At 51.3% G+C, this 27,394-nt stretch overlaps 3 protein-coding genes across 9 annotated transcripts; 2 read left to right on the top strand and 1 right to left on the bottom strand.

Moving 5' to 3' along the window:
• The first annotated feature begins 330 nt into the window (after nucleotides 1-330).
• FCHSD1 (FCH and double SH3 domains 1) lies at nucleotides 331-11,853 on the top strand. Of its 5 annotated transcripts, none has more exons than XM_034656176.1 (20): nucleotides 331-437; nucleotides 670-767; nucleotides 1,369-1,414; nucleotides 1,797-1,864; nucleotides 2,181-2,337; nucleotides 2,424-2,560; nucleotides 2,656-2,719; nucleotides 3,520-3,648; nucleotides 4,105-4,215; nucleotides 4,407-4,502; nucleotides 4,902-5,027; nucleotides 5,431-5,535; nucleotides 5,721-5,882; nucleotides 6,763-6,891; nucleotides 6,977-7,060; nucleotides 7,237-7,354; nucleotides 7,471-7,691; nucleotides 8,448-8,535; nucleotides 9,379-9,434; nucleotides 9,562-11,853. In XM_034656176.1, the coding sequence occupies exons 1-20, from the start codon at nucleotides 417-419 to the stop codon at nucleotides 9,625-9,627; spliced, it is 2,082 nt and encodes a 693-aa protein (XP_034512067.1). In that variant the 5' UTR covers nucleotides 331-416; the 3' UTR covers nucleotides 9,628-11,853. The 5 variants fall into 5 exon arrangements, with proteins under 5 accessions (XP_034512067.1, XP_034512066.1, XP_011218150.1 ...); XM_034656175.1 differs by having other exon boundaries at nucleotides 4,105-4,227; XM_011219848.3 differs by having other exon boundaries at nucleotides 332-437; nucleotides 2,202-2,337; nucleotides 4,105-4,227.
• Nucleotides 10,074-14,211, bottom strand: RELL2 (RELT like 2). 3 transcript variants are annotated; one of them, XM_019795383.2, is made up of 8 exons: nucleotides 13,426-14,210; nucleotides 12,763-13,242; nucleotides 12,318-12,383; nucleotides 12,139-12,205; nucleotides 11,512-11,697; nucleotides 10,874-11,249; nucleotides 10,715-10,748; nucleotides 10,074-10,479 (listed from the first exon to the last, which is right to left on the bottom strand). In XM_019795383.2, exons 2-7 carry the CDS (start codon nucleotides 12,944-12,946, stop codon nucleotides 10,716-10,718), a joined length of 912 nt encoding a protein of 303 aa, XP_019650942.1. In that variant the 5' UTR covers nucleotides 12,947-13,242; nucleotides 13,426-14,210; the 3' UTR covers nucleotides 10,074-10,479; nucleotide 10,715. The 3 variants fall into 3 exon arrangements, with proteins under 3 accessions (XP_019650942.1, XP_034512068.1, XP_034512069.1); XM_034656177.1 differs by having other exon boundaries at nucleotides 10,074-10,748; nucleotides 12,763-13,009; nucleotides 13,426-14,211; XM_034656178.1 differs by having other exon boundaries at nucleotides 10,074-10,748; nucleotides 12,763-12,852; nucleotides 13,426-14,206.
• Nucleotides 14,212-14,326: 115 nt separating this feature from the next.
• HDAC3 (histone deacetylase 3) lies at nucleotides 14,327-27,325 on the top strand. Its single transcript, XM_002912543.4, has 15 exons — nucleotides 14,327-14,464; nucleotides 14,571-14,653; nucleotides 16,007-16,149; nucleotides 19,625-19,706; nucleotides 19,837-19,893; nucleotides 20,012-20,067; nucleotides 20,451-20,584; nucleotides 21,121-21,201; nucleotides 21,576-21,649; nucleotides 21,813-21,877; nucleotides 22,722-22,811; nucleotides 22,946-23,004; nucleotides 23,296-23,375; nucleotides 23,653-23,810; nucleotides 26,670-27,325. Exons 1-15 carry the CDS (start codon nucleotides 14,410-14,412, stop codon nucleotides 26,737-26,739), a joined length of 1,287 nt encoding a protein of 428 aa, XP_002912589.1. The 5' UTR covers nucleotides 14,327-14,409; the 3' UTR covers nucleotides 26,740-27,325.
• The last annotated feature ends 69 nt before the right edge of the window (nucleotides 27,326-27,394 follow it).

Genomic DNA, 27,394 nt, shown 5'->3' with positions numbered 1-27,394 from the left:
CAAATTGGTCACAAATTGAGTTCCTCCTTGCCAAGCGTCACCCTTCGTGCCGGAGGGAGGACCGAAGGACCAGAGATCTGCATATGTAAACGAGTGATTAGTAGTAATTACGGGCTGAGTCAGTGGCTCCACTAGAAATAGAACTCAGGCGTCTTGACTCAGAAACTTGGGGTTCCCCTACCGCGCAGCGGACGCCGCGTCCACTCGGCAGTCCGGACCCTTTCCCGGGTATTCACAGCACTAACAGGTTTCTTTGGTTTCTCCGCGGCACCTTCGCGCTCCATAGCGCTGCGCTTAGCCGGACCAGGCGTGGGCGGGACTGGGGCGGAGCTGGGCCAGGTCCGGGGCGGGGCTTTGGCGTGGGCGGGGTTTCCTCGAGTTCCGGAGTCGAATCGCTTCCCTTCGCCGGAGCGGAGATGCAGCCGCCGCCCCGAAAAGTGAGCTTGGCCTGGGAATGGGGACTCCTGGTGGGCTGGGGGAATGGTGGGAGTTGAGGGGGGTACCGGACCCGCAGGGAGGAACGAGGAGTTGTAAGGGTTCAGGGCCTAACCCTGAAGTAACCCAGGAAACACCCCAGTCCCTCCCCGGTCCCGCCCCCTCACTGCTCCCTGCGCGGAGTGTTTTTCAGGTCCCTGCGCCAGGGGTCTTCAACCTTTTCTTACCCTACAGGTGAAGCCGGCCCAGGAGGTGAAGCTTCGTTTCCTGGAGCAGCTGAGCATCCTTCAGACCCGGCAGCAGAGGGAGGCGGATCTGCTGGAGGACATCAGGTAGTTTCTGATCCCCTCCACATACCCCCACCTTCGCCGTTGCGCGCCTCGCCTCTCCTCGAACAGACGTGGTCGGTCGGAGCCGGACCGGGGAGGGGAAAGCAGGGGGTGAAGAGTTTTCCCACCTGCCCATTCCCGGCCTTCACTGTCGGCCTACCTCTCCAGATACCTGATAGGACTTATCCTTCCTCCTAACCCAACACACAGAAATACACAGGGACCCTCTCTCGAACTCCTTGACTCCACATCACTCCCTCCACCCCACAATCAAGCTCGGGGGCAGAAACTCCCCTCCTTCTTCCAGACCTGTTGGAAGACTGGAATGGAGCCAGGCCCCCATTGGTCCTCACCTCCAAGCCCAGAGATGGTTCTCCAGGGGTGGGGAGGATCCTGCTGAGGCTTTGAACAATGAGGTGAGGTTGTTCTGGGTTGCGGTTGCCTGAGGTGATCTCAAGGACTCTCTCTTCAGTGTCATTCCATCCTGGTGTACTCATACTTCAGGCCTGGCTCCCCTCTTCTTTCTGCCCAGGCTGAGGAGAGGATTGAGGGTGGGTGAACAGGACCAAACAGTGACACCACCCTGCCCCTCTAATCTTCATAGGTCCTACAGCAAGCAGAGGGCGGCCATTGAACGGGAATATGGACAGGTATGGGACTCTTTTTTCTGGGCTTAACCTTTTGTTGTAGCCTCTTTTACACATAGCATTGCCTCTCTGCACATACTCCTCTTCTGGTCCAGAACAGTGGCCTAGAGTTAGGCAGACTGGTGTCAGATCTCTTGTGCTACTTGTTGGCTATGTGACCTTGGACAAGGTGCTTAGCCTTTCTTGGCCTCAGTTTCTTTCTCTGTAGAATGGAATAATGATCATACCTTCATGTAGGATTGTTGTAAGGATGGAATAGATTAATGCATGTGAGTGGCACATAATAGCTATCTGGTGAATGGCATTATTACACTCTGATTTCATATTCTCCCAGTTGGTGAGAATCTTTGAAAGGTAACTGAGTCTGCGATGGCTTTCCCACCAGGCACTCCAGAAACTGGCTGGGCCATTCCTGAAGAGGGAAGGACACCGGAGTGGGGAGATGGACAGCAGGTGGGGGCAGTTCAGAGGACCTAGAAGGGATGAGGAGCTCAACCCCAGGAACCTATGGGAATGAAGGGCCAGTGAGGGGAGAGGGCATGTGAGCTGCAGGTAGAGCTGACACAGCAGCTGGAGAGGAGCTGACCCAGCAAGGACACTGTGGGTGCGGGCGGAGGGCATGAGTGATCCTTGTGGCTGAGCTAATGCGCTGATCGATTCATAGACTCCCAGACAGGGGGGATGGGAAAGCACTCTGTCTCCTACCGTGTTGGGTTTGGTGGGGCGGGGGGTCTCATGAAGCTTTGGAGTGCTCTCCTCCTCAATACAGACCTTTTCTGGGGAGAGGCAGGATGGTGTTTGGTGCCTGGCGCTGCCTGCTGGATGCCACTGTGGCTGGGGGCCAAGCCCGGCTCCAGGCGTCTGACCGATACCGTGACCTGGCAGGGGGCACAGGGCGGAGTGCCAAGGAGCAGGTGCTTAGGAAGGTATGGCTCCGTGGATGGGATGAAGGAAGGGCTGGCTTGGGGTTGGAAGTGGTCTGGGTCAGGACTCTGTGTGTCCGTGCCCTTAGGGAGCAGAAAACCTCCAGAGGGCACAAGCTGAGGTGCTGCAGTCTATCCGGGAGCTGAGCCGAAGTCGGAAGTTCTATGGACAGCGGGAACGTGTGTGGGCCTTGGCACAGGAGAAGGCGGCTGATGTCCAGGCTAGGTGGGGTCATGGGGAGATGGGAAGCGGGGCTGGGGGAAGGGAGCCAAGGCACCACAGCTGGGCCTAACCTCAACTCCTCTCCCTTGCCTGCACAGACTGAACCGAAGTGACCACGGGCTCTTCCACACTCGGACCAGTCTCCAGAAACTCAGCACCAAGGTTTGGGGGGATGTGGACATGAGTGGAGGCAGAAAAGAGATGGGCAGAATAGTCTAGTGGTTTGGAACTCAGGGGCATAAACCTGAGAGACTGGGATGAATCAGGCTTCCTACATCCTCAGTGTGTGACCTTGGTTAACTTGATCTCTCTGAGTCTCGTGTTCCCCATCTGTAACGTGGAAATAGTGCATTTCTATTTTATTCCTTTACTCTGCATAGTCTGTGGATTCCTGTGTTCATAGTTTGGTGAGGGGCAGACAGATAGTAAGTAAAGAAACAAATAATCAGATCAAGTGAAAACAAAACAAGGTGCGATGGTAAAGTGTAACAGGGTATAATTTAGAGAGAAAGGCTGTCTGAACACATGCCCTGAATGTCAAGAAGGAGCCAGCCATGGAAAGATCTAGGGGGAGAACATTCCAGGGAGAGGAAATGGTGAGTGCAGAGGCTTTGAGGTGGGAATAGCTTTGTGGGCTCGAGGAACTGAAAGAAGGCCCGTGTGGCTGGAGCACTGTGAGCAAGGGGACAGGCACTGTGAAAAGAGGTCAGAGAGGTTGCAGGGGCCAGCGCTTGTTGCACCTGGCAAGCCACAGTAAGGAGCAGTGGGGATTTTATTCTAAATGGACATAGATACCACTAGAGCATTTTAACCTGGAGTTGTTGAGAGTGCAAAATTTTTAGTATAGCGCCAGGCACATAGTAAGCACTAAGTAATGTGAGACTCCATTTTGGATCTGGATTGGCCTTGGAAGGACCCCATGGGCCCAGGGCTCCCTGTTGACACCTGTTTTCTCCTCCTAGCTGTCTGCCCAGTCAGCCCAGTACTCCCAGCAGCTGAGAGCAGCTCGCAATGAGTACCTGCTCAACTTGGTGGCCACCAATGCCCACCTTGACCACTACTACCAGGAGGAATTGCCAGCCCTGCTCAAGGCCAGTCCCAGCCCAGATACCTCTGCCTCTCAGCGGAGGCCTCTCCTCGCTTCCTACCACCGTCAGGCTGGGTGGTGCTAGGGACCTAGCCTGCTTTGAGTGGGTAGAAGTTCCATCCTTTGGTTCTGGTTTGGGTTCTGCTTCTATCTGGCTGCATGACATTTTGCAGGACACTTAGCCCCTCTGAACAGCTAGTTGCCTCATTAGGGACAACTTCTGCTCTGCCTACTTTATAAGACTAATGGGGCTCAGGGGAGAGAATGGATGTGAGAATGCTTTTTAAACTGTGAAGGTCTATGCATACATGAGGGCCTATTATTAGAAGCAGTAAAATGTCTCATTCCTTCTCTCTTTCCAATTCCTCAAGCCCATCACCCATCTAAACCTGGGCAGAGAGCCTCCTTTGCAGGAGATGCTGGGGGAAGGGTGGTGTCGTTATCTTGGGGTTCTCTTCAGGCCCTGGTCAGCGAGTTGTTGGAACACTTGAGGGACCCCCTGACCTTGCTAAGCCGCACTGAGCTGGAAGCTGCAGAGACGGCCCTGGAGCATGCCCGCCGTGGAGGGCAGGTAACCTCCCAGGTGAGGGCTGTGCCCTGTAAGAGCTGCCCGGAGATCCCGTTCACCCTGCTCTCTCAGTACAGGTCCCCCACTGCATATCTGCCCCTTTTATTCTCACCTGTCCTTCTCCCGAGAGGGGCTGGGCACAGGCTTGGAGTGGTAACCAGTGAGTGACTACTTTGACCTTTTCCAACCCCCAGGTAAGCTGGGAGCAGGATCTGAAGCTCTTTCTTCAGGAGCCTGGAGTGTTTTCCCCCACACCACCTCAGGAGTTTCAGCCTGCAGGGACTGATCAGGTGAGACTTCTCTGTTCATTGGAACCAAACGAAATGTAAAGGGGACCGTGGTTTAGGCTTCCTCCCTCATCATCTTTGTCCTGGTTAGTGACTGTTAAACTGTGGAGAAGGGGTTTCAGAACTCTAGTTCACCTCCCTTCCACCAGGTCACAAAGAAATTGTATTCCACCTTTCTGGCCCTTCATTGCACTATCCTCTTCCTTCTCCCTCTGTCCCTCAACCCAGATCCCGTTTTGGGACTCTCTGTGTCTCTGTGTCCACGGGAGTGCACCACCTGTGCCCTCACCTCTTTGTCCCTGTCCCTGGAGGTTAGGACAGAGAGAAGAAAAAAGGAAGGGACTGTAGAGAGGGAGCAACATCAGGTCCTCCTCTCAGCATCTGTGTACATTGTTCATTCAGGTGTGTGCCTTGGAGCTGGAGGGGGACGCAGGAGGCATGGCGGGGGACCGTACCCTGGAGAAAGAGGTTCAACGCTGGACAAGCCGAGCTGCCCGAGACTACAAGATCCAGAACCATGGGCATCGGGTGAGGGGGGGGGTGCAGGTGTTGTGGGTAGGTGGGAAGAGCTGAGAGATGAGGACCCTGGAGTCAGTGAGGGGTATCATAGGGCTTCAGGCAAGAGGGGAAGGAAAGGTATTTTAAGCCAATAGTGTGGCACAGTAATTAAGAGCACAGCTTTTGGAGCTAGACCACCTGGGTTCAGGTCCTGCTCTGTTGTTTCCTTGTTATGTAACCCTGAGTAAGGAAGTGACTTAACCTCTCTGGACTTCAGTTTCCTTATCATTAAAGTGGGGCTAATAATATACCCACTGCATGAAGAAGATGAAATGACATAATGCATGGGAAGCAAATAGCACAGTACCAGGCCCACAGTAAGTTGTCCCGCACAGTATTTCTACCCATCCCTGTTCTCTGCCTTTCCAACCAGGTGCTGCAGCGGCTGGAGCAGAGGCGACAGCAGGCTGCAGAGCGGGGGGCTCCAGGTATAGAACAGCGGCTGCAGGAAGTGAGGGAGAGCATCCGGCGGGCACAGGTGAGGCATAGCCCTGTGCCTGGCACCCCTGAGATCCCACCTTCTCATGCTACACCCTCCTCCTCTCTATCTGCATGGTGGGGAACAGGGAGGCAGGAGGTAGAAGGTGGACATATTTGGGGTGGCTCCACTCACTGCCCAAAGGCAGGCCCATCCATTGCCTTGAGCTGTCTTCCCCATGCCAGGTGAGCCAGGTGAAGGGGGCTGCCCGGCTGGCCCTGCTACAAGGAGCGGGCCTAGATGTGCAGCGCTGGCTGAAGCCAGCCATGACCCAGGCCCAGGATGAGGTGGAGCAGGAGCGACGGCTCAGCGAGGCCCGGCTGTCCCAGAGGGACCTTTCTCCCACGGTGAGTGCCCTTTGCTCCCTAGCCCTCTACACCCAGGAGGGTAAAGGGTAGGTCTCCCGAGAGGAGGGCAGACCCTATAAAATGGGGATCCCAACAGTACCGAAGTCAGAGGTTGTTGTGAGGCTGGAATGATATAAGTGTAATTTTTTGCATAGTTTGTAGCACAGAGTGTTCTCAATGAACTTTTATCATGAGTATATGATGGCGGTTAGGAACTAAGGTTCTAAGTATGGATTCTAAGTGGTTCAAGTGCCAGCCTCTCCACTTAACTACTAGCTGTGTGATCTTGGAAAGTGACTTAACCTTTCTGAGCCTCAGTTTCCTCGTAAGTAAAATGAGGTGGGGGCGCCTGGGTGGTTCAGTCAGTCAGCATCTGACTCTTGATTTTCTCTCAGGTCATGATCTCAGGGTTGTGAGATTGAGCCCCACATCAGGCTCCATGCTCAGTGCGGAGTCTGCTTGGCTCTCCTTCTCCCTCTGCCCTGCCTCCCCGGCGCATGCACACGTGCATGCATGTGCTCTGTCTCTCAATTAAGTAAAATCTTTTACAAACGTTTTAAAAATACGTAAAATAAGGTGGTATAGTTAGGCAAAATATTATTGGGTTATGGTGAAGAGTAAATGAGGTGCTATACATAAGATATTTAGCGTTGTACCTGGCACATAGTAGGCACTGAGTACTGTAGTTCTGGGACTGTTGTTGGTGTTACCCTGCTCTGTGGTGATTTGATTTTACTTGTGATACATGGTGGACAGATGGGTGGTGCCATCTTGGGGAGTGATCTATTGGTGTTCTTTAAGGGTAGAATGGAGGAGTGGGAGATAAAATGGGTACTTGAGAGTGGGCCCCCCAATGATGTCTGTTCTCTGCCCCCTCCAGGCTGAGGATGCTGAGCTCTCTGACTTTGAGGAATGTGAGGAGACAGGGGAGCTCTTTGAGGAGCCTGCCCCCACAGCCTTGGCAACTAGACCCCTTCCCTGCCCTGCGCATGTGGTGTTCAGCTATCAGGTATCAGGTGGGCATGGGGATGGGAACCTCCGAGAAGTGGGGATGGGAGACAGCCATGTCCTGAATCCTTCCTTGTGGGGCCCAGGCAGGGCATGAGGATGAGCTGACCATCACAGAGGGCGAGTGGCTGGAGGTCATAGAAGAGGGAGATGCTGATGAATGGGTCAAGGTGGGTACGGACCTTAGATTCTGACCTTGGTGGTGGGCAGGGGGCGTGGCAGTGGGAAGGACTTCTCTGTGGTTTGCAAGAACCCAGCCAGACAAAGCTAGAAGCCCAAGGAGGAGGGCTAGGGCCACGGGCTGCTGAGGCAAGTCTGCTATTTGTTCACATTGCTGGGTGAACAGGCTCGAAACCAGCACGGCGAGGTAGGCTTTGTCCCTGAGCGGTATCTCAACTTTCTGGACCTCTCCTTCCCTGAGAGTGGCCACGACAGCGACAATCCCTCAGGGGCAGAGCCCACAGGTACGAATGGGAAATTCTGGGTCAGGGGACCTTGAGTGATTGTGGCCCTGAGTGTCATGGTCCCGGGGCACTATTGCCCGTCAACTCCCCTCACCATCTCTCCTGGGCTTCTGCAGCCTTCCTGGCCCGTGCCCTATACAGCTACACAGGACAGAGTGCAGAGGAGCTGAGCTTCCCCGAGGGGGCACTTATCCGCCTGCTGCCCCGGGCCCAGGATGGAGTGGATGATGGCTTCTGGAGGGGAGAATTTGGGGGCCATGTGGGGGTTTTCCCCTCCCTGCTAGTAGAGGAGCTGCTTGGCCCCCCAGGACCCTCTGAACTCTCAGACCCTGAACAGGTGAGGCTTCCTTCTCCCTGGGTCCCCAGGCATCTCTGGGTTGAGCCTCCCACTCCAGTGAGGCTCCATATTCATCTTAATGTCCCCTTCCTTCTCCTGGTTTACCTCCTATTATGGCTTGGACATCCCAATCTCCTTTCGCTGGGCAGAGAAGAGGGAAACTCAGGCAGTCTTCATAAGAGTTTGGTGGTCCTACTTTAGTGCTAGATGGCTCTGAGTTTAGATTTGTATTGCATTGCCTTGAGCCGTGATATAACCTCTGTGCTTATTTTTTCGCATGTAAAACGGGGGTAATAATACCTACTTCAGCAGCCCAACTATCATGACTGGAGATATGGAGGTAGAGCACAGTGACCCACAGGAGGTCCTTTAATATATGGTACCTACCATTACAGCAGGAAGAGCCTAGGAGAGGGAGTAAAGAGAGCTGGGTTCTAGTTGGGACTCTACCACTAACAGGCTCCATGCTTTTCTGTAGATGGCTTAACCTGAGTTTCACCTCTACAAGAAATCATAAAAATCCCTACCTCTTGGGATGGTGGTGAGGAATGAATTAATGAGTGTATGTGAAGTGCTAACAGAATGTCTGGGACATAGTGTCAGTACATATCAGCTAAAGCCCCCACCTGGATATAAGCATCTGGCCACTCTCCAAATTAAGGAGTGATAGGATAGGAATTGAAGACAAGATGAGAGGAAAAGGTGGTGAGACCTTCCCATGTGCCAGGAATAACTCCGTGTGCCCCTCATTCCCAGATGCTGCCATCCCCTTCTCCTCCTAGCTTCTCACCTCCTGTGCCCACCTCTGCCTTGGATGGAGCGCCTGCACCTGTGCTGCCTGTGGGTGAGTAGAGGGCGTTGGGGGCCCTGGGAGGGGAAGAGACAGGAAGGAGAAAGGTTGCCCTCGGCTCCTCTGCCTGCCCTCAGGAACCTCCTCCATCAGGCTCATGGAAGCATGGTGAGAAGATCTTGGGCTTTGGAGGGGAGGCAAGTGCATTGTTGAGACTTTGCCTGTGACTTCCCAAGGTGTGGTTTGGGGTGGGATGTTTAACCTGCCTGGGCCTTTACAGAGTGAGGAGAAAGATCCCTACCTCACTGAGTTGTTGTGAGTGTTAGAAAGATGGGCCTAGCGTTGTGCCTGGCACATAGTACGAATGCCCACAGTAGCTGTTTTCTCATGAAGATTATTTTACAAATTAGCCAGCTTTTCCCACTATGCATCCTCTGCCTTTAACGTTCCTGAATCCTGCAAACACCTTGGTTTGTGTCATCATTTTCCTTCTTGGAATGCCCACCTTTTCTCAAACCTTCTGGTACTTCCACTTTCTTCACAGAGCTTCCCTCTCTGATCCCAGAGGTCCCTGTGAGCATTTTCTGCACCCTCTGCTCCAGTACCTATAGTTCACTTTGAATGATTTAGCACTCAGTCATTCGTTGTGTTTGTTGGCTTTTCACTATTGGGTTCCTGACAGCCATTGGGAGTGGGGATGCTGTGAATCCCATCTCCCCCTCTCAGCAGGTGCCAGGTAAGTGTTGAAGATGGATGGATTGATGGATTTTATGGTTCTAAGATTAGGGACTATTTGTTAATTCACCAAATATTTATAGAGTTCCATTGTCCTAAGTGTGGGAGATGCAGCAATGGACAAAAAGAACCTGAAGACTGACTTGTGGTCCTTGTTTGCAGACCAAGATCTGGACTGCCCTGGACCCCTAGACGTGATGGTTCCTCGACTCAGGCCGGTAAGTGTCCCTCCCTTGGAAGAGAGTGTGTCATTCCACCTTGTGCTGTTTGTCTGCAGGGCTGCAGGAATGGACAGGGATAGCCCCAAGGGAGGGTTCTGGAGCACTGACTCTGTGTTCTCTACAGACGCGTCCACCGCCTCCCCCGCCGGCTAAAGCCCCGGATCCTGGCCACCCAGATCCTCTCACCTGAAGCCAGGGGGACTGCTGTCCCCCAGTGATGCTGCTGTCCCTGTTCCCATGATGTCAGAGACCACCCCCTCAATGATCTGGAGTCACACAGCCAAAAGCTGGAGTCTCCCCCATTTCCACTCTCACCTCCAGGGGTAGAAGCTTTCCCTCTCCCCATTTCTGGGGTTGGAACTCACTCCTTTCCCCCTATCATACTTCTGCTATCTCTAGGGCTGAAACTACCCCTCTTTCTTCTGCCACCACCCCGTCTCTAGGATGGTGAAATATTCTGATATCTCTGGGGCTGGAACCCATCTTCCAAAGTCTTGAGTGGCTCCAGCCCATCTGTGTCTCCACCCTGGCTCTGTGACCCACCCCAATGGGTCTGTGACCCATGGCCACTGGGATTGGGGGCTGGGATAGGGGCAGGCCTGTCAAAAGGAGCTGGAGCCAGTATGCAAAAACAGCTGTAATGGTCTGAGCGGATTTATTGACAGTGAATAAAGGGCACTAAGCCCAAGCCAGGGCCTGGGCCTCTTTTGCCAAGAGGGCAGGGGGCCTAAGGTGCTATTGCTTTAGGGGCCACCAAGGGCAGGGGCCTGCTCCCAGCTGCCACGCTCTAGCAAATGGAGCGAGGTGATGGGGAAGGGGTCAGACAGCCTGTTGGTAGGCAGGGAAAATGAAAGAGACTAAGGGATGGGGGTGGGGAGACTTCTCCCGAGGTCCCCCAGCCTGAGACCATGCAACTCCAGATGGAAGTAGAGCTGGTTCCTCAGCTGGGGGGTAGTGCTGTCCAATGGAGAGGAGGGCCTTCATGCCCACCCACCCCCTGGCCCTGCCAGCTGGTTGTCCATCAGCACAGTGAAGAAGGAGGCTTGGAGGAGAGGAAGGGTAACAGTGTTGCTTCCTATTCAGGATGTGTCTCAGCTTTTCCCCAGGGGCTGCAGGACCTTCCCTGTCTCCTGGAGCACATGCCCATTCCCCACCACTAAACCAAAGAATTCGTAGTAAAGGCCATCCCTGGGAGTACAGCAAGCTAATGGGCTTAGGTGGTATAAGTAGGGGGTGGGAAGATGAGATTATCTGCTTTGGGGCCCAGGCAGACTCACCTCACACACCCCCTGCTCCCCGTGGTGGGGACACCTGTGAGAGAGAAGTGGTCAACAATGGAGAACAGGATGTGGGTCATATCAGTATCACCTCCCCCGTCCCCAGGGTAGGAGGCAATAAGAGCTGAGCCCACCATAGCCCTGCTTATGTCTTCATACCTGGTGATCTGAGGTGTCCAGTTTGCTTGGCTGTCCAATTGCCTCTCGACTGGCCAGTCCTGGGCTTGGGCCCTTCCCTCCAGCCCCTAGCATTGGCTCTGCAGAGGCTCTAGGGTTCCCTTCAAGTGCACAAGGGACTAGGCTGCCATCCCTGAGTCCTCCGTTCTGCACTGGGGGACTGGCGAGGCCCAGGGGCTGTGGCCTCTCAGGGGGCACACTCTCAATGGCAGGTATCCCTGCCCTGGGCTGCCCTCCCCCAGACCCCTGACTACCCCCTGTGTCCTGCCCTCCACCAGACCCCCAGCTCCTGTCCGTGGGAGAGCCATCACGATGCTCATGTAGCCCATAACGCTTCTCAATGTGTGTCACTCGGAACCTGGGAAGGGAGGGAACACTGGGGCTTAGGACCACAACTCAGAGACTCCTAGGCTTCCCCCCAACCAGGGACATCCTGGGTTTCATGGCCACTTCCCTCTGGCCTGGAGACCTCCCCAGATTGTGGGGCACATTGTACAGCCTCATTTCTGCTGTAGCTCACAGTCTAGGAGAACAGAGCTGGGGCCCACCTTTGGAGTCAGGCACCTGATAACTGGGGCTCCCACCTCAAACTCCCTTTCTCTGGGGCTTTCTATCCCCACCTGCCCACAGAGAACACGGTGGTCTCTCCAGGCCGGGGGCGGCTTTTTCCTTCCTTGGAGCGTCCCTGACGGACAAGTGGGGGCCTCTTGTTGCGGCTGCAGTGGATGCAAGGGGCTGCAGAGCCCAGATGCACTGTGTGATGATGGGAAGGGGCTCCATCTTGCAGGCTGGAGGTAGCATCCACGCTGGACAAAAGGGAAGAAGGGAGCAGGAGTGACATTACTATTTCCTTTCCTTTTCCATTTGCTTCCATTCTTTCAGCTTCTTAAACCCCCCTATGCTTCACTTTCCCCAGACCCCAGCACTCTTGTATTTATCTAATAAACACAATATTAAGATTTTAGTTGTCATGTGTTCTCTTTCCCAGGGTTGTTTGCTAAAAAGAGGGCAGTGTTTAACCCAAAGGAATGGCACAAGGGATAAATGTCAGGCTTGATGACATCCAGACAGGAAGTATGGTTTGAAGGACTCAGATTTCCACAAAACTTCTTTCTTCATATAGGCTGGCCAGCTTTGCCTCCCCACCCCCACCCCCGACATGCGCGGACATTGGGAAAGAATTGTGCTGGAGGAGAGGGTACTCTCCAAGGCAAGCTAAGTCATGCTGGCCCTTGTTTCCAGCTCACCTGGACAGCTGCACTGTCCCTTCTCCTTCACTGTCCCCCAGCATCTCCTTCAAGGCCTCAGCATTGGCTGAGGGGAGAAGGAAAAGAGGGAGTCAGTGGAGGTGGAGGTCAGGGCAAGAGAAAGTTGAGCAGGGGCAGGATGGTCAGGGTGGGAGAGCAAAGGGCCAGTCTACACCCACCTTCATTTTGGATGATGCAGCGAACAATCCTCTCTACTGTGTCCTCATTCATGTCATCGTCCTCAGCTGAAGGATGAGAGGTTGGCAAGGAAGCAGGAAATGAGTCAGCTTTGGGTGGACATTACCTGGTGGCTTCTGTGGCTTACTGCTCAAGACCTATCCCCTTGTCTATTTGCCATCATGCTGGATGTTAGCATTTAGGGGCCAGGGCAGAAAAGATGGGAAAGTCAGTGGGAGCCCAAGCCCTTCCCACCCATGCTGCCTTTCCTAGTCTTGCTTTCAGGGTGGTGTCATCCCACTTGCTGACTCAAGAAAGCATCATTAAACCTCCTGAAGGCTTGATCAGGATTTGGCCTGGGTCTCTTGGCCAGGAAGGCAGAATGAGGTGTGGGGTGAAGGGTATGGGAGAAAGGTGACTGAGGCAGGTTCTAGGATCCTCACTCACGGGGCTGGAGCTGGGCATCATCAGGCTCCGAGCCCCTCGACGTGCGGCAGCGGTAGCCCTTCTTCTTGAGCACGTGGCAGATCATGAAGCCTACGAGGCCCATGAGGAAGAAGACCAGCACAAGCAGGAAGAGCATGTATAGCCCATGTTGGGGCGGCTCCAGGTCAGGCTGTGGTTCCGACATGAGGCCCTGGGGGGCGAGCGCGGGCCAGGGCGCCTCCTGGGGTTAGGGGGCTGCAGCTAGGGACTGGGGGAGGGATAGGAATTCGGTCCTGAAGACCCGAAACCGAGGAGCCTCGGAGGTCCGGCCCCACCCCCCTACCCAACCAAGGAGCTGTCCGTGCCAGGGGTGCTGGTCCGGGGCAGGGGTGCCAGACGGCGGCTGCGCAAGCCCTCTTCCACGACCCTGATCCTGCTTCCCCGACGCCCAGAGCGTTCCCCTTTCCAGCTTGTCCTGCGCTTCCGTCCCTCCCAAGGACACTGCAGAGCGAGATGGGACGGAATTCTCAGGCGGCCGGCGCAAGAACCGCGCCTGAGTCAGCGTCCGCACCTCCTCCGCGCCGGCCTGAGCCAGGCCTCTGCAACCCCCTCCCCTGCCTGTATGCCCGCACAACGCCACCCCTTTCGGTTCCTCCCATCCTGACCGCCTGGCCCACTCGGTACCGGTGGTTTGGTTCTGGTTCCGGCTCCGGCTCGGGTTCCGGCTCCAGGGACGTCCTAGTCCGGCTCAGGGCCCCCGACGCCCTCCCGGCGCTCATCCCTTGCTTCCTCCCCCTCCCCCCTTCGCCGCCTCACCGGCTCCGGGCTCCGGCTGCAAATACCGGTGCCGCGGCAGGCGGGGGGAGGGAAGGATGAAGAGGGATGCGGGCTGGTTGGGAGCGGCAGCTGGCTCGGGGCAACTCCGGCCGTGGGAAGGGGAAGGAGATGGGGGTGGGGGGCGCCGCCGCAGCAGCCCTAGGTTCCCAAATGCCTTCGCCAGTCGCCAGCCCGGGACCAGGGGGCGGAGCGCAGGTGTGCGGGGCGGAGAGCGAGAGCCTTGCGCGCTTGTGAGCGCAAGTGTGGGGCGCGCGTGACTGCGCCGCCCCCCTCAACCCCCCCGGGGGAGTGTGCGGCGCCGAGTCTGGGTCCGGGTGGGGAGGACAGGCAGTCAGAACAAAGCGCTCTCCATTGGTCTATCCCGCATGCTTGGCGCGGCTCCTGCCCTCAAATGCTTCGGTCCAGTGGATAGTAAGGAATCTTCCCAGCGGGCCCGGGGAAGCTGGCTTTCTGCACCCGAGTGGGACGGCGAGACTGTTCTCCGAAGTCTCCTAGACTGGTGACAACGGCCTGCGCCCCATCTGGGGCAGCTGGCTGGACGAGATGTCTCGGATTCCCGAGGATTTGACCCTCGCCCGGAAGGAAATGACCCTCGCATCCTAGGACCGATGCCACCCGTCCACCGCAGAGCCCAGAAGCTTACGCTCCGGAATCTAGAAGGGCCAAGCCAAGCGAGGGGCGGAACTCCGCAGGGGGCGTGGTCTGGGAGGCGGGGCCTGGGCTTCCCGGTTCCGCAGAAGCAGGCTGCGTGCTTACGCAGCACGTAGGAGCGGGGGTGGGGCAGGCAGCCGGGCGGGCGGCGGAGGCGCGGGGCCTGGTCCCGCCGGCACCATGGCCAAGACCGTGGCCTATTTCTACGACCCCGACGTGGGCAACTTCCACTACGGTGAGGGAACAAGGTTGTACGCGAGGGTCTTCGGGACGCGGAGGTTTCGAGGCGTGGGCTATAACTCCAGCGCCGGGAACTGACGAACTCTATTCTCCCACCCCAGGGGCAGGGCACCCTATGAAGCCCCATCGCTTGGCATTGACCCATAGTCTGGTCCTGCACTACGGTCTCTATAAGAAGATGATCGTGAGTCTCGCCTTCGCTGCTGGGTATTGAGGGTGCGGGAGAGCTGTGTGGCCCTAGGATCGGTGGGCTGTCCTGAGTGCACCATGTGCGACCCACCCTTGGGGTGGGGGCAGGGTGGATGGCAGGAGCCAGGAGCACCCGCCATATGCAGAGTGTTAGTGGGTGGATCCACCGACTTAATGAGAGTTACTTTTCACCTGAGGTCGGCCACCCTTTGACCTCAGGTAGACCAACCTCTGGCCTATGGTTAGGGTGGAGTGGGATTGGTTTCAAGAGGGACGGTATTTTCCTCCCCAGCATCTTAGGATGTGGGCAGTGCTGCGGCTTCAGGAGAGAGGGACTGGATCACTTTATCTGGATGTGAGGTGTTCGCACTGCAGTTCCCACCCTTTCTCTGCCACCTCTCTCCACCTGCAAGGAGCTAGAGCTCCAGGGAGGACTCTGCAGCCCTGTGTGCAAATGTGTATGTGTGTGTGTGGAAGAGAGCGGGAGATGTCCTGGGTATTTCCTTATCAACTTAGAATACCCCGCACAGGGTTCTACTTAATTGCTACCCAATCCTCCATCTCCCAGATACGCAGGCACATGGGGATAGACAGTCCCCAACTTGGAATTTATAGTTGTGATAGGCGATTATAACAGTTAAGCTCAGCCCTCATGTGTCACAAAGGGAATTAATCAACAATATGAATGAGTGTTGTCCCCTGTTTGTGCTGAGGCAAAGACAAGCGAATTAGTTATAGAAAAGACTGAGGTGATGTTAGTGCATGAATCTATGAATCCCTTGAAATTGTTTGCTGGTATGTACCTGTGTGCATCTTCTGGGGAGAGAAGCTTTTTGTTATTGCCCAATTTCTAAAGACATGTGTGAACCCCCAAAAGAGAATAAATCTCGGGCTTAGCACCTTGGCACCCTGGGGTTTTAATTAGATGGTTGTCATATATCCCATATTAATGAACTCTAAAATTAAGGATTCAAAGAAGAGAGAGGACGGAATCAAAGCCATGGGGAGGAGATGAGTATGGAAAGATTAAAAAATAGGAGATCCAAGGAGCAGGGCAGGTGAATAAGGCCTCAAGGTTGAGAAGGTGGGAAAAGTTGGGCTGGAAGTGGAAAGGAGAAGGCAGGTGCACTGGTCTTTAGGAGGCTTGATCGTTGTACCCCCTCTGACTAATCAGAGCCTCTCTTCTTCACTGACTTTTACTTTATAGAATAACAAAGATTGGAAGGGTGAGGGGACTGCTGATGTGTGTGGATTTGGACAGTCCACAGGTCTGGGTTCAGTGTGGCCAGTCTCAGCCCAATGAATGGGACTAATCTCGCCTGGGTTCACCTTATGTTTCCATCCCGAGGTCTTCAAGCCGTACCAGGCCTCCCAGCATGACATGTGCCGCTTTCACTCTGAGGACTACATCGACTTCTTGCAGAGAGTCAGCCCCACCAATATGCAAGGCTTCACCAAGAGCCTTAATGCCTTCAACGTGGGTGATGACTGGTGAGGGGAGAACTGGGATTTTTAATGCCAGCCATTTCAAGGAGAACAGTTGAGTGAGGTCTTGTGGCAGCAGTGGGAACATATGATGGGGGTCCTATTTGCCAGTGAATCATCATTTACTCATTTGTTTATTCAACAAATATTGGTCATTTGCTCTAGGCCAGGCCCTATGCTAAGTGCTGGCAGTGCAATGAGACATAACAACAAAATTTTAATATTACCGTTGTGCTAAGTCCTGTGAAGGAGAGGTATGTGGCTGACTGTGAGAGTGTATACCAAGAGAATTACCCATGTTGGGAGTGGGCTCGTCAATGGAGGCTAGAGGAAGTAATGGAAATTGAGGTGAGATCCGAAGAAAGAGTAGGAGATAATTAGATGAAAGGTGGGAGGTTAGGAGGTGAGGGCAGGAATGTTGTGGGAATTAGGGACAACACGTGCTGAGGATGGGGGAGAGGTTGATATGTCACTCATTTGAGGAACAGAAAAAAGGTCATTCACTGAATATGAAAAGAAAAATGATCTGAGTGGAGGCTGAAGAGATGGTCAGGGCCTTTAAAAATTAAACAGCCCTATTATGAATCGGGGGTCTTATCCCTAGAATAGAGGGAAATTATCAGCGTTCTAAAAGCAAGAGAGTGATTTACATTGAGAGAGGTTTACACTGAGCTTTGCCATATGAAAAGGACTCAGAGTTAGGCCCTCTGGGGAAGGGAACAGATAACAAAGATAAGCCATTATCCTTGCTTACATTCTCATATATGTTCGTGAAAATTTGTTGATCCTAACAGCTACCATTTACTCAATTTATTTTTAGACTTTGTTTTAGGAAAATTTCAAACATTTCTGAAAGAATAATACAGTGAATTCCCATATATCCATCACCACCTGTAACACTTAGGAGCAAATGGCCAGTCTTACTTCATCTGCATCCCAGATTATTTTAGTTTAGTGGTTTGTTTTTTTTTTTTTGGTTTTAGGAGGGGTGGGGCAAGCGAGCAAGGGTGGGGTGGTGGGGAGGGAGAGGGAGAGGGAGAGGGAGAGGGAGAAAAAGAGAATCTTAAGCAGGCTCCATGCCCATCTCAGAGCCCAAAAGGGACCTAGGCAGACACAGGGCTTCACGCTGGGTGGATCTCACGACCCTGAGATCATGACCTGAGCCAAAGTGAAGAGTCCAACGCTTAACCAGCTGAGCCACCCAAGCACCCCTGCATCCCAGATTATTTTAAAGCAACTCTCAGATGTCACATTTTTATAATTGTAAATATTTTATCGTGTGTCTCTAAATGATGCTCTTAAAAACACATGCACACACACACGTCGTCATTATCAGACTTAAAAAATTGACAGTAATTCCTTAATATCATCATACTTGCAGTCAGTATTCAGATTTCTCCAACTGCCTCTTAATTTTTTCTTTCTTGCAGTTGATATATTTAGGATGTGAACAAGGTCCATGCATTGTATTTGGTTGATACGTCTCTTAAGGTTTTTAAGTAATGGCTCCTTCTGTACCTTGAATTTCTTCCTTTTTTTTTTTTTTAAGATTTTATTTATTTGAGAGATGGAGAGTGAGTGGGTGAGAGAGAGAGTACAAGCGGAGGGAGGGGCAGAGGGAGAGGGAGAAGCAGACTCCCCACTGAGCAGGGTCCCCAATGTGGGGCTCGATCCTGGGACCCCAGGATGATCATGACCTGAGCCGAAGGCAGACATTTAACCAACAGAGCCATCCACGCGCCCCTCTACCTTAAATTTATTTCTTGAAGAAACCATGCTTTTGGTCCTATAGAGTTTCCTACAACAGCTACTATTTATTGAATGCTTACTCTGTTGTGCTGAGGTTTACTTATACTTCCACTTCATTCTAATACCAGCAGTGAGATGTAATAGTCCTTTGCCTTAATTTAGGCATTAGGAAACCAAAATTTGTGGAGATTTAGGTAACTAACCTGAGTTACAAAACTGATCAGTGGAAGTGGCAGGATTCAGATCCAGAGCCCTGGTTTTTAACCAGTACACTGTTTCCCTGAAAGATCTTACCGATAGAAGGACTCCGAGCTGGAAGATAGAAGGCTGGCATTGAGCACCTTCCTAGGCTTATCCCCATACCCCTGCTTGCACAGGATGCCTTCCTGGAATGCCCTTTGTTCCTCATTCAGCCTCTTCAAGGCCTTCCTGGCCTTCACACCACCTTCAAGCTTCACACCACTAAGCCTTTCTTGACCACACCAGGTGCAGAGGTCTGTCCTGTACACACTGCACTAGTTATTTGGTGTTTAGTTGCATGCTGTCTTGGGAGATTTCTTGGTTTTTTTATTATTGCTGCTACTGTTGTTTCTGAGCTCACTTTACAGGTGTGGGAATGCAGAGTCAGCCCTCAGGCCCCAGCTGGGGCTCTGTAACTGCTCTGTGCAGTTAGGGAATACTACCACTCAGCCCTTGGCACTGCATCAGTTGTGCTGTTAGACTTAAGCTACAGTCTTGCTTTTCTGTGTATTTCAGATGAGAATCAGGGATTTTCCCTTTTAATTAATTTCTGATTGTTTTCAAATTAATCTAATGTAAAAAGCCCAATTATACTACAAGGCTTTTAATGGAAAAAAAAAAAAAGCAGTCCTAGATCTGTGCCTCCCACTCATAAATCCCTCTCCCCAGGGGCAGCCACTTTCAGCTCCTTTAGCTATTTCTTCTGGTATTTATCTTTGGGTTTCAAAGCAATGATACTAATCTACTACTGTTACTAATAATCTATAAAACTTAAGTAATGCCTGCCCTGTGTCAGGTACTGGGAAGCATGGTACTAGAAGACGGTAGCATGATTTAAGAGCCCAGATTCTAGAGCCAGACTACCTAGGTTCAAGCTTGACTTTTTTTTTTTTTTTTTTTTTTTTTAAGATTTTATTTATTTGACAGAGAGAGAATGAGAGAGCACAAGCAGGGGGAGCAGCCGCAGAGGGAGAGGGAGAAGCAGGCTCCCTGCTGAGCAAGGAGCCTGATGTGGGACTCAATCCTAGGACCCTGGGGTCATGACCTGAGCCGAAGGCAGATGCTTAACCGACTGAGCCACCCTGGTGCCCCGAAACTGTGTGACTCTTAAAGAATGTTATTGAACATTGTGTTAAAATATGAAATGCATAAAAGAATCTTTAAAGAGAAATAAAGTTTATGTTCCCTCTCATATTATTTCTTTTTTGAAATGTATGCTTAAGTACCTAGAAGCTGCCTGCTTTTCTCTGCACCCAGGATACAAACTCCCTGACAGAGTTAAATGCTTTTTTACTTCCCATTCAGTGCCTTACAGAGGGCTTGGTACATGGTCCAAAATATTTGTTGAATAAATTTGCAATTAACTTAGGTGTATAGGGGCTGGGAGAAGTTTATTGAAGAATGGAGGTTGGAGGGTTTGGAGTCAGAGGAGAAGTGTAGGAAGGTACCTCCCCAGAGGTAAAGGGTTCTGACTCGCTTCTCTTCCCTGCAGCCCAGTGTTTCCCGGGCTCTTTGAGTTCTGTTCCCGTTACACAGGCGCATCTCTGCAAGGAGCAACCCAGCTGAACAACAAGGTGACCATGGCCCTGAGTCCTGTTCTCCCTTTGCTGTGGGTCCTTCTAACTGAAGGCCTTAACCCTGACCCTGAGCTTCCAGCTTTGGGGGTGGGCAGGGAGGACTGTGAGTTGGGTGTTTGTTTTTCAGATCTGTGATATTGCCATTAACTGGGCTGGTGGTCTGCACCATGCCAAGAAGTTTGAGGTGAGTGAGGAGGTGATGGGGGAGACGACTGCCCTAGTGTAGGTGGTCAGGATGACGCCAGGGGGCAGCTGGGTAGAGGAATCATTACTGTCTTTGTAAGACCACTGTCTCACCATAGGCCTCTGGCTTCTGCTATGTCAATGACATTGTGATTGGCATCCTGGAGCTGCTCAAGTAAGTAGCCTGGGAGGAGATGGAGGGACTTATGAGGCCCGTGGCTGAGGAGGTATCTTACACTGTGCTGGCCCTGACCTGCTCCTCCACCCCCACTAGCTTCTCCACAGTTCTTCCTGCTTTAGTCAGACTACCTCTTCCTTGCTCTGCGGCACACTCCCTGCTGCCTGCTCCCATTTCAGTCTTCTTTGCACATCCCTCTCCTGTCCCTGCCTCCAGGCTGGAGTCCCAGGGTTGCCTGTAGGGAACTGTTGGTATTAGGTTTCAGGTGACTTGGGCTCAAGTAGACCCATAATTCCAAACCTTGTTTTGGGGGAGTGGGTTGGGGGTTTTCGTGCTGGGGTTCCCCTCTACCTCAGACCCTGGCTTGGCTCTCATCGCAGGTACCACCCTCGGGTGCTCTACATTGATATTGACATCCACCATGGTGATGGAGTTCAGGAAGCCTTCTACCTCACTGACCGGGTGATGACAGTCTCCTTCCACAAATATGGAAACTACTTCTTTCCTGGCACAGGTATGGGAATAGGGATGATCATTCTCTTCATACCCTCAGCTCTTTACTGTGACAGTGTCCTGCTCAGCCTTCAGGTCTTGGCTCAGGAGGCTTCTTCTCAGAAAGGTCTGTCCTGACCACCACAGTTAAAGTCATCCCTCCTTCCCCATTACTCTGTCATGTCACTGTGCTTGCTTCTGTCAGAGCACTCACTGTTCTTTGTATTTATTGCGGTGTTTCGTTTGTTTATTGTCTCCTTCATCATGTCCGTCCCCCCCACCAAGGAATATAAGCTTGGTGGGATTTCATTCATTTCATTAGTTCTCTCTGTTGCTATATCCCCAGTGTCTAGTGCACAGGTTGGCTCATAGTAAGCCCTCAAAAATTATTTGTTGAATGAATGCAAGTCACAAGAGACTAAGTGTCTCTAGGGAGTGTGTGGTGGAGGTACATCGATGTAGTGAGAGACCCTCAGTGTGCGGATTGAAGTTGCAGCAGCTGGGTTGTGGGTGCCCCCTGTGTATAGCTCCTACCCCCCATGCTCCGTTTGCCTTTAGGGGATATGTATGAAGTTGGAGCAGAGAGTGGCCGCTACTATTGTCTCAATGTGCCCTTGCGGGATGGCATCGATGACCAGAGTAAGTATTGAGGTCATTTCCCTGCTTACCAGGCCCCTTCTTCCTCTCCTTGAATTAACCTCTTCTGCCTGGTATTGTCTACTGTTGGGCCAGGTGTCATTAAGGATGAATGGCCTTCAGAGGGACCATGAACCCCCTGGAAATTGTATGCAACATATTATATGTATGTGCCTTTTTCTGGGAAAAGGGCTATTAGCTTTCATCAGTCACTCCAAGTGGTCTGGGACCCCATCCAGAAGTTCAGAACCAATGATTTGGTTCTTTGGGTTGCCCCTTTTCCTGGGCTACATGCTCTCTCAATCCCTTCTTTCCTTTTGTTCCCTGTCTCCCCATCCCCTTGGGGTGCCAGGTGCCCATCTTTGGCCCTCTCCCAGGTTACAAGCACCTTTTCCAGCCGGTTATCAACCAGGTGGTGGACTTCTACCAACCCACATGCATTGTGCTCCAGGTAATACTGCCAGTGCCTCCTCAACAGGGCTCTGCCTGGGCTTAGGGGAAGAGAGCAGGGAGGAGGATAGCCCCTGCATTTGTCAGGGAATGGAAGTGAAGGACATCTGGGGCGTTCTGATCAGTTATCTCACCGCAGCTGCCTGGGGTTTTGCTTTTTGCAGTGTGGAGCTGACTCCCTGGGATGTGATCGTTTGGGCTGCTTCAACCTCAGCATTCGAGGACATGGGTGAGACCTGCTCTCCTCTGCCCCCAGGTTTTCAAGTGGCTTTGGGCCTCAATTCATGCAGGAGGGGGGTAGTTGGGGAATGGGCCATAGGAAGAATAGAGAGCCACTCCCAAGCAGTGAGAAGGGCCCATGCAGAGGCACTGAGACAGGGAAGAGCAGGCGTAGCCAGCCAGGAGATGAAGTCAAAGTGGTAAGGTAAGAACATAGGGAGCAAGCAAGGAGGTGGTTTGACATGAGACCTAAGAAGTTGGCAGTGGTGAGGTCTTGCAGAGCCGTTAGACCCTGGTGAGAAGTCTGGATTGTATTTCAAATATGATGGGAAACTGCTGGAAGATTGGGAAGTAACATGGTCCAATTGATGTTTTAAAGCGACTGCTCTGACTGCTGAATGGAGGAAGGTTTGGGGTGGGGGTGGGGACAGGGGTGGAAGTGGGAAGGCCAGTTAGGAAGCTATCGGAGTTGTCCAGACGGCAGATGTGGTGCCTGAGCTTAGGTAGAGGAGATGGCCAATGAGAAGTAGGTGATTGGAGTTATGTTGTGGAGGCTGGAACTGACAGCACTTCTGCTGCTTTGATGAAAATAGTTGATTAATAGATGAGGTGCCAGGGTGGGTGTTGAACCAGAGAGAGGTGGGAATGCCCTTTATGTTTCAATTTTTACTGAGACACAGCATATAGACAATAAAGTACACATATCTCAGGGGTATAACTCAGTGAATTTCACCACCTAGATCAAGGTATAGAACCTTTCTAGTTCCCTTGTGCCCTTTCCAGGCAATACCTAGAGAGGAATACTTTGGTGTTTGATTACTTCCTCCAGCCATTCCTCTGGTTCCTTTTAACAGGGAATGCGTTGAATATGTCAAGAGCTTCAATATCCCTCTACTGGTGCTAGGTGGTGGTGGCTATACTGTCCGAAATGTTGCGCGATGCTGGTGAGCATGCTCCCTGATTTCCCTTTTCCCCCTTATCCAGTGTGAGTTGGTGAGGTGGGGACTTCCTGAGAGATGGCCAGGTGGGCCCTTCAGCCCACTTGCTCAGCCTAGCCCACTCTGCCGTTTGGTTTCAGGACATATGAAACATCACTGCTGGTAGAAGAAGCCATCAGTGAGGAGCTTCCCTATAGCGGTAAGGCCCACTCCCTGATACTATCACAGCAGGAGGCATTCTCAGAAGACCCCAGGGTGGCCTGTTTGAAGGCAGATGGGAATTTAAAAAAAAAATTTTTTTTTATTACAGATGGGAAATTTGGCACTCTAGGAGCTGTGCAGACTAAATCGCTGAGTTCAGAGCAGGGAAAAGATCAGACAGCTATTATGTAGGGGTTTGGGATGGGAAGGAAATACGTGGGAAATCTTGGGACCTGCCTGTCTCTGTCTGAGCCATGCCTTCTCTTCTAATCTTCCTTTCCCCGCTTAGAATACTTCGAGTACTTTGCCCCAGACTTCACGCTCCATCCAGATGTCAGCACCCGCATCGAGAATCAGAACTCACGCCAGGTCAGCAGCTTGGAGAAGTTGAACGCAAGGGTGGGGAGGGCCTAGGGGATGTTCAGGATGTGGGAAATTAGAGAAATCAGAGAAAAAAAGTTTTCAGCTATCACTCTCACTGTTATCAGGTAGGAGACAGCCCAGGTTAAAGTAGAGGGAGGCAGTTGGGGTTGGGAGGGACAGTTGTCAGGTAGGGGGATTAGAACTAGGATGGTAGGGGTGGAAGGCAGCTAGAAGTGTGTATGCTCTGGGAATCACTCGCTCTGTATTCCAAATCCCCAACCAGTATTTGGACCAGATCCGCCAGACAATCTTTGAAAACCTGAAGATGCTGAACCATGCACCTAGCGTCCAGATTCATGATGTGCCTGCAGACCTCCTGACCTATGACAGGACCGACGAGGCTGATGCAGAGGAGAGGGGTCCTGAGGAGAACTATAGCAGGTCTGGGGCAGCAACTTGAGAGCAGGGGCTTCCGGCAGGCTTGTCGGGGAAGTTAAGAGGGAAAAAGTAAATTGGAAGGCATTAGCTTAATTGTCCCTGGCTTACTTGCTTTGGTATGTCTTCTCTTTGGTCTGTTGTAATTCCCTACTCTTTATGTGTGTGTGTGCCATCAATAAGTAACATATTCATTGTCAAAATTTTGAACAGCACCTAAATATGTTAAGCTTGCATTCACACAATCCCAGACCAGTTCCACAAAGTAACCACTGTTAATAGTTTGACCTTTTATCTTTTCAAATAGACTTTTTAAGATAGGTTTTAAGTATACTATTGAGCATGCATATTTGAACACAAATGCACATACACACTCATTCCTAAGAGTTTGTGTGTCTTTTTTTTTAAATGCAAGTTGGATCATTTCTATACAGGTTGCTTTACAATTTACAACTGGTTCTTTTTTTTTTTTTTTTTTTTAACAGTGTATCTTTCCATGTGATTATATATAGATCTGCCTCATTATTTTATCGGCTGAATAATATTCCATTGTGTGGATGTAGCATAATTTAACCAAGTACCATTGATGGCGTTTATAGTTCCCATTTCCTCACCATTACAAAGAATGTGGCCCTGAACCCCCTTCCATATATATACGTCTTTGCATGCTTGTTTGAGTGGGTTAGTTTCTCAGAATTGTTTCTGCTTAGGTCAAAAGATGCGTGCACTAAAATTTTTTGTATCTGCTGCCAGATTGCCTTCCAAACAATCTGTAACAGTTTATAATCTTTCCAGCATTTTACTTGCTCCCTCCAGGTTCAGAGCTGGGCAGGTCACTGCTCACATACTGCCCGCTAAGGCCCTTTGATTTCTTTCCTCTGTTCACTTTTTCAGATATAATAATTACATTATGGTTATTTTTTTTAATCTTTGTTTTTCTGAGACACATACTAAAATATTTACAGATGCATTGAATTAGGAAAAAAAGAGATTAGGATAGAAGTGTTTTGTTTTGGTTTTTTTTTTTTTAATCCCAGAATAGGCTTTTCTGAAAAATGAAGGGAAAAGACAGCAGAACACAGAAGTGGAGAAACAGATGCACTTAATGGAAAACAGATATCCTTACGTGGCTGAGGGATAACCACAGCTGGACACTTGCACCTCCCACGCAGTGTTAGAGGTTTGAGCTGACTCTGCTGCCAAGTCAGATGGCCTCCTCAGGCCCTTCCAGAATCTGCTTCTCTGTATTAGTCCACATCTCTCCTTTAGACCTGAACTTTACTGCTTGGACCTTCAGAACCAGTCCATTCCTTCTCCTCCATGAACACCCCCTTAGTCCCACTCTTGGTCAAGGAAGTATCTGAGCACCTGGTCTAAGGATTCCTTTTTAACATCTCATCTCCTTGTCAACTTCTCCAGATCTCTGAAGCTTAACTTCTAGAAATTGATTTTCTTAAAAACCTGTTTTAAGTTACTCCTTTTGGCAAAGTTTGGCTTTTTCTTCTGGTTCTAGGCTGGTAATTGGGCCTAGTGTCTGTACAATACCACCCCCTCTCAACAGCCACCAGAAGCCTCAGGCCTCTTCCTGCCCTAAGCTCTCCCTCACTGTCAGACCACCCACCAAGTTCCTGTTCTTTGATGCCTATAGCTCCAACTTGCATATCATTTGCAGAGCAGTAATAATAGGAGTTACAACTCTTTGTGGGTTTGCTAAAACCAGATTCAATACTAAATGCTTTATATTAAAATGTACGTATCATCATGTCATCATTCTGCTGTTATCAGACAACTCTGAGAGGTGGCTGTTGACCTTAAATTACCAGAGGAAGAATCTAAGGCTCAGAGAAGTTAAGTAACTTGCCAGAGATCGTATGGCTAGTTAAATATCAGGGCTGAGAGTCAAATCTGAGTCTCCAACTCCACACCTCCACACCTTAGGCACTGAGAGGTAACTGAGACATTGCTTACCAGGCAGAGAGGGCCTTTCCTGACTTTGTTCCCCAGCTTCTCTGATGACTTTCTCCCTTCTTTTTTAGTTATTAGATGTGGGCATGGTAATTCAGTTTTCAGTTTTGTGTTCTCCCAGAGAAGTTTTCCAAAAAGAAAACAGTATTGAGTACTTACTGGGCCCTGTGTTGCTTTTACATCCCTTCACTCACTCCCCCACTTACAACTCTCTTTTCCATTGCTCTTAGAACAAAACCCCATTCTCTGACCATGGCTTTAAAAGGTGTGCTGGTGCCTGCTTACATCCATAGTCTCATCTGTAACTACTCCCCTCCCTGCACGCTGCTCCCTGCCATCCTGGCCTCTGTGCTCTTGCTGGAATTCATCAGTCTCCGTCCACCTGATAACTCTGTATTTGGCTTTCTTGCAGCTTGGAACAGGCTTCCTGAGATCTCTGCCTGGCCAGCCTCTTCTCAGACTTGAAGTTTTACCTTCTTAGAACAGCTGTCTCTAATAATTCTGCCTGAAATTTACCCTTTTCCTCCCTTCACTCTCGGTCACATCCCTTTATTTTATTGTGTCAGAGCACTTTCCACCATGGAAAATTATCTTTATTTATTTACTTTGTTAGTTGTTGTCAGTCTTTTTATTTGGTAAGTTTTTTGAGGATAGGCAGAAATTTTATCCAGCTTACTCTCTACCATATCACTTATGATGGTGGGTGGCACAGAGGGTCTCTCCATGAATGTTGATTGACTGCATGAATGGATGGGATGGATAGCGACCAGTATCCGCCAACAGGAGAGGAGTGGTTCCTTGACAAAAGGGGCCTAAGAAGTGGTTCCAGAGAGGGTAGCTGTGTGGAAAAAGATGAGAACTTGGAGAATAGGACCCTGATTTGTCTCCCTTGCTTTGCAGGCCAGAGGCACCCAACGAGTTCTATGATGGAGACCATGACAATGACAAGGAAAGCGACGTGGAGATTTAAGAGCAGCTAGGCTTGCTCTGTCCCAAGGAATTCCTTTTTACCTCTTGTTTGGGCGGGAGGGAAGAGGTGTGATGCCCCTAGCCCTGGACAGTCAACTTCTGGGCTTTTACCAATGCTGGAAGAGGGTTTGGAGACCACATCTGGTTTTTGAACCAACTAGCCCCTTTCCTCCTCTTCCCAAGTCCTGACAATGGTACTTACTAGGGATTGGACGGGGACAAGGATAATGTCCTCTAGGGCATCTTGGGCAGTGGGCCCTAGAGGCTGGTCCCAGCCACTTCGGCCCCCTTACTCCTTCCCTGCTGCCCTCCAACCCAGAGACTTTTAGGGATGAAGGTGTAGACAGGGCTGACGTTGCCTCTGACTTTCTCCTTTCCCAAGTTCTCCTACTGCAGTCCTTGTTTCCAGTGCAGGTGAAGAGTGAGGGATTTTAGGGGGCTCTGGCTCCCTAACACCTTAAGCCCAGATGATGGGAAGTACAGTTTTGAGTCCGGGGAGGATGTGAAAAATGTCCTGTTCTAACTTTTGGCTTTATGTCCATTTTACCACTGTTTTTATCCAATAAACCAAGTTGGTATTTTTTGTACCTTTTGCCTTCCTGGGAATATTCTTAATTCTTGCTAGCTGACTGTATATGAAGGGAGAAGGAAGGAGG

This window comes from Ailuropoda melanoleuca, chromosome 3, assembly GCF_002007445.2.
Source record: "Ailuropoda melanoleuca isolate Jingjing chromosome 3, ASM200744v2, whole genome shotgun sequence".
NCBI lineage: Eukaryota > Metazoa > Chordata > Mammalia > Carnivora > Ursidae > Ailuropoda > Ailuropoda melanoleuca.
The sequence above is the reverse complement of the archived record's forward strand: the minus strand, read 5'-3'. Positions and strand labels throughout refer to the sequence as shown.

Coding starts and splice junctions, on each gene's coding strand:
- FCHSD1 (XM_034656175.1), top strand. CDS start 417: ATGCAGCCGCCGCCCCGAAAA. Junction 4,503..4,901: donor AGCCTGCAGGGACTGATCAG/GTGAGACTTCTC, acceptor TTGTTCATTCAG/GTGTGTGCCTTGGAGCTGGA. Junction 5,883..6,762: donor AGAGGGACCTTTCTCCCACG/GTGAGTGCCCTT, acceptor TGCCCCCTCCAG/GCTGAGGATGCTGAGCTCTC.
- RELL2 (XM_034656177.1), bottom strand. CDS start 12,946: ATGTCGGAACCACAGCCTGACCTGGAGCCGCCCCAACATGGGCTATAC. Junction 11,698..12,138: donor GGGACAGTGCAGCTGTCCAG/GTGAGCTGGAAA, acceptor CCTTTTGTCCAG/CGTGGATGCTACCTCCAGCC. Junction 10,749..10,873: donor TGGACACCTCAGATCACCAG/GTATGAAGACAT, acceptor TCTCTCTCACAG/GTGTCCCCACCACGGGGAGC.
- HDAC3 (XM_002912543.4), top strand. CDS start 14,410: ATGGCCAAGACCGTGGCCTATTTCTACGACCCCGACGTGGGCAACTTC. Junction 19,707..19,836: donor CAACCCAGCTGAACAACAAG/GTGACCATGGCC, acceptor TTTGTTTTTCAG/ATCTGTGATATTGCCATTAA. Junction 20,068..20,450: donor GGCATCCTGGAGCTGCTCAA/GTAAGTAGCCTG, acceptor CTCTCATCGCAG/GTACCACCCTCGGGTGCTCT.